A 2,519-nucleotide genomic window follows, 5' to 3' on the forward strand; every position below is an offset into this window, starting at 1 on the left:
TATATATATTAGTTTCCTCATATGTAGGTTAGTTGACCAAACCATATTAGAATGTTATGCCTTTTAATATACGTTTTTTTTTGCCGTCTACTTTATCATCGCTAAAATTTACTTTATTAGCTTTTGCATGACTCCTTATAATTTTCGACCCCAACAAAAATTTAATTTCGTGACACTATGATTTAAATTACAATCTCATCACGACTAAACTATCTCTTAGGACAAGGAAAATTACACTTTAATAGAAAACTCTTGCCATTACAAAGCATACATTTTAAGCCGACATAATAGACAATGAAATTCCAAGAACTTTACATGTGTTGAATTAGAAGGAATAAGTATCGCACATAGAAAATGACCTTCCCCCAATTTACTTTGTCAAAAGAAAAGAAAATTTTCTGAACAAATTTGTCACTCTATAAATATGAAGCTTCTCTAGTCCCAAACTAAAAACCTCAATGCAATATTTCTTTCCAACCCAATGGCCCCTAGTTGCAACCATAACCAAAACCATAGCCAAAATGGTCAGTTTTTGCCACAAGAAGTAGTAGTTGTTGTTGTTCCTTTTCCAGCACAAGGTCACTTGAATCAACTTCTTCATCTCTCTCGTCTCATTTCATCTTATAATATACCAGTCCATTATATTACCACTAAAATTCATAGCCATCAAGTAAATTTAAGAGCTCATGGTTTTAACCCTTTATCAACAAACAATATTCATTTCCATGAATTTTCAACCCCAGTTTTTAACTCTCCCTCTCCTAATTATAACTCCAACTCCTCAAACAAATTCCCTTCACATCTTACACCTTCTTCCCAATTTTCCTCTAATCTTCGCAAACCTGTTGCCAAGATATTACACTCTTTGTCACATAAAAACCGAAGAATTATTATTATTCATGATTCATTAATGGGGTCTGTGGTTCAAGATTTTCTCACCATTCCAAATGCAGAAGCTTACACTTTCCACAGTGTTTCAGCCTTCACTTTGTTTTTGTACGTATGGGAAAGTATAGGAAAGCCTTTTGCTATTGATACGGATATGATAAAAGAACTCCCTTCAAATGAAGGTTGTTTTAGTCCTGAGTTTGACAAGTTTGTGAAATCGGAACATGCGTATAGTACGTTTAGTTCTGGTAAGATTTATAACACGTCAAAAGCTATAGAGGATACTTTTCTTGATTTGCTTTCTAAGGAACAAATTAGTAAAGGCAAAAAGCAGTGGGCTCTTGGCCCATTTAATCCAGCTGTTATCCAAGGGACCCACCAACAACGACACAAGTCATTGATTTGGTTAGACAAACAAGTACCAAAGTCAGTGATTTTTGTGTCATTTGGAACCACATGTTCATTTTCTGATGAACAGATCAAGGAAATAGCAATTGGCTTAGAGAGAAGTCAGCAAAAGTTCATTTGGGTATTGAGAGATGCAGACAAAGAGAATGTTTTCTCTAAAGATTTTATTAAAAAAATTGAACTGCCGAAAGGGTTTGAAGAGAGAGTGAAAGAAAAAGGAATAATTGTAAGAGATTGGGCACCACAGTTAGAAATATTAGCACATTCGTCTACTGGAGGTTTTTTAAGTCATTGTGGATGGAATTCGTGCGTAGAAAGTATTTCTATGGGAGTTCCAATAGTAGCGTGGCCGATGCATTCGGATCAACCGAGGAACACAGTGTTGATAACGAAAATACTAAAACTTGGGATTGTTGTAAAGGATTGGGCTCGAAGAGATGATTTGGTTGTGTCCAGTACGATTGAAAAGGCAGTGACAATTTTGATGGCATCCGAAGAAGGAGAGGAGATGAGGAAGAGAGCACAAGAGTTGAGTTTTGGTGTCAACAAGGCTGTGGGTGAAGGAGGTGTCACTCGCAAAGAGTTTGATTCTTTCATCGCTCATATTACCAGATGAATTTCATCATAATAAATATGACTTGTCGTCATTTAACTAAGGATCACGAGTTCAAGTCGTGAAAATAACCTCATTAAAAATATAAAGTAAGACTACACATAATATATCAAATGTGACCCGACCTGATGTTCAAATCTAGCGCATAACAGGAGTTTAGTATGCCAGACTACTTTTTTGCTTGATATTATGGAGCAATATGTGTTTTTAATTGTCATCTTGAGCGATTTATGTATTGAGGTACGAGAAGTTTGTAAAACATATACAAGGTTAATTATTTATCGATTATATGAGAATATGAAGCTCCATTAGTACAAATGGGTGAAAATCATTTTCCTATATATGCGAAACTATTTCGCAAGTTTTTAAGCAAAGCCAGAGACCAAACTTATAAAAAGTACTACATTATCATTCAAACTATCATTTGATTCTATCTACATAAATAGAGTATTAGATAACTAGACAAAGATATACGTTTTCAGATGCAATACGCAGATTTGCATATGACGAGATCCGAATTCACGGATCATTTGTCAGTGGCTTAATTGCTGTAATAATGTAATTTGTTGTAATATATAACTTAAATTATAGTACTTCTTCTATTTTATTT

The 2,519-nt window shown here is 34.4% G+C and overlaps 1 protein-coding gene across 1 annotated transcript; it reads left to right on the forward strand.

The window, feature by feature from the left end:
* Positions 1–425: 425 nt before the first annotated feature.
* LOC104119044 (zeatin O-glucosyltransferase-like) lies at positions 426–2,248 on the forward strand. The gene has a single exon (XM_009630445.4). It carries the CDS (start codon positions 482–484, stop codon positions 1,910–1,912), a length of 1,431 nt encoding a protein of 476 aa, XP_009628740.1. The 5' UTR covers positions 426–481; the 3' UTR covers positions 1,913–2,248.
* Positions 2,249–2,519: the final 271 nt, after the last annotated feature.

The sequence above is a fragment of the Nicotiana tomentosiformis genome, chromosome 12 (genome assembly GCF_000390325.3).
Source record: "Nicotiana tomentosiformis chromosome 12, ASM39032v3, whole genome shotgun sequence".
Lineage (NCBI taxonomy): Eukaryota > Viridiplantae > Streptophyta > Magnoliopsida > Solanales > Solanaceae > Nicotiana > Nicotiana tomentosiformis.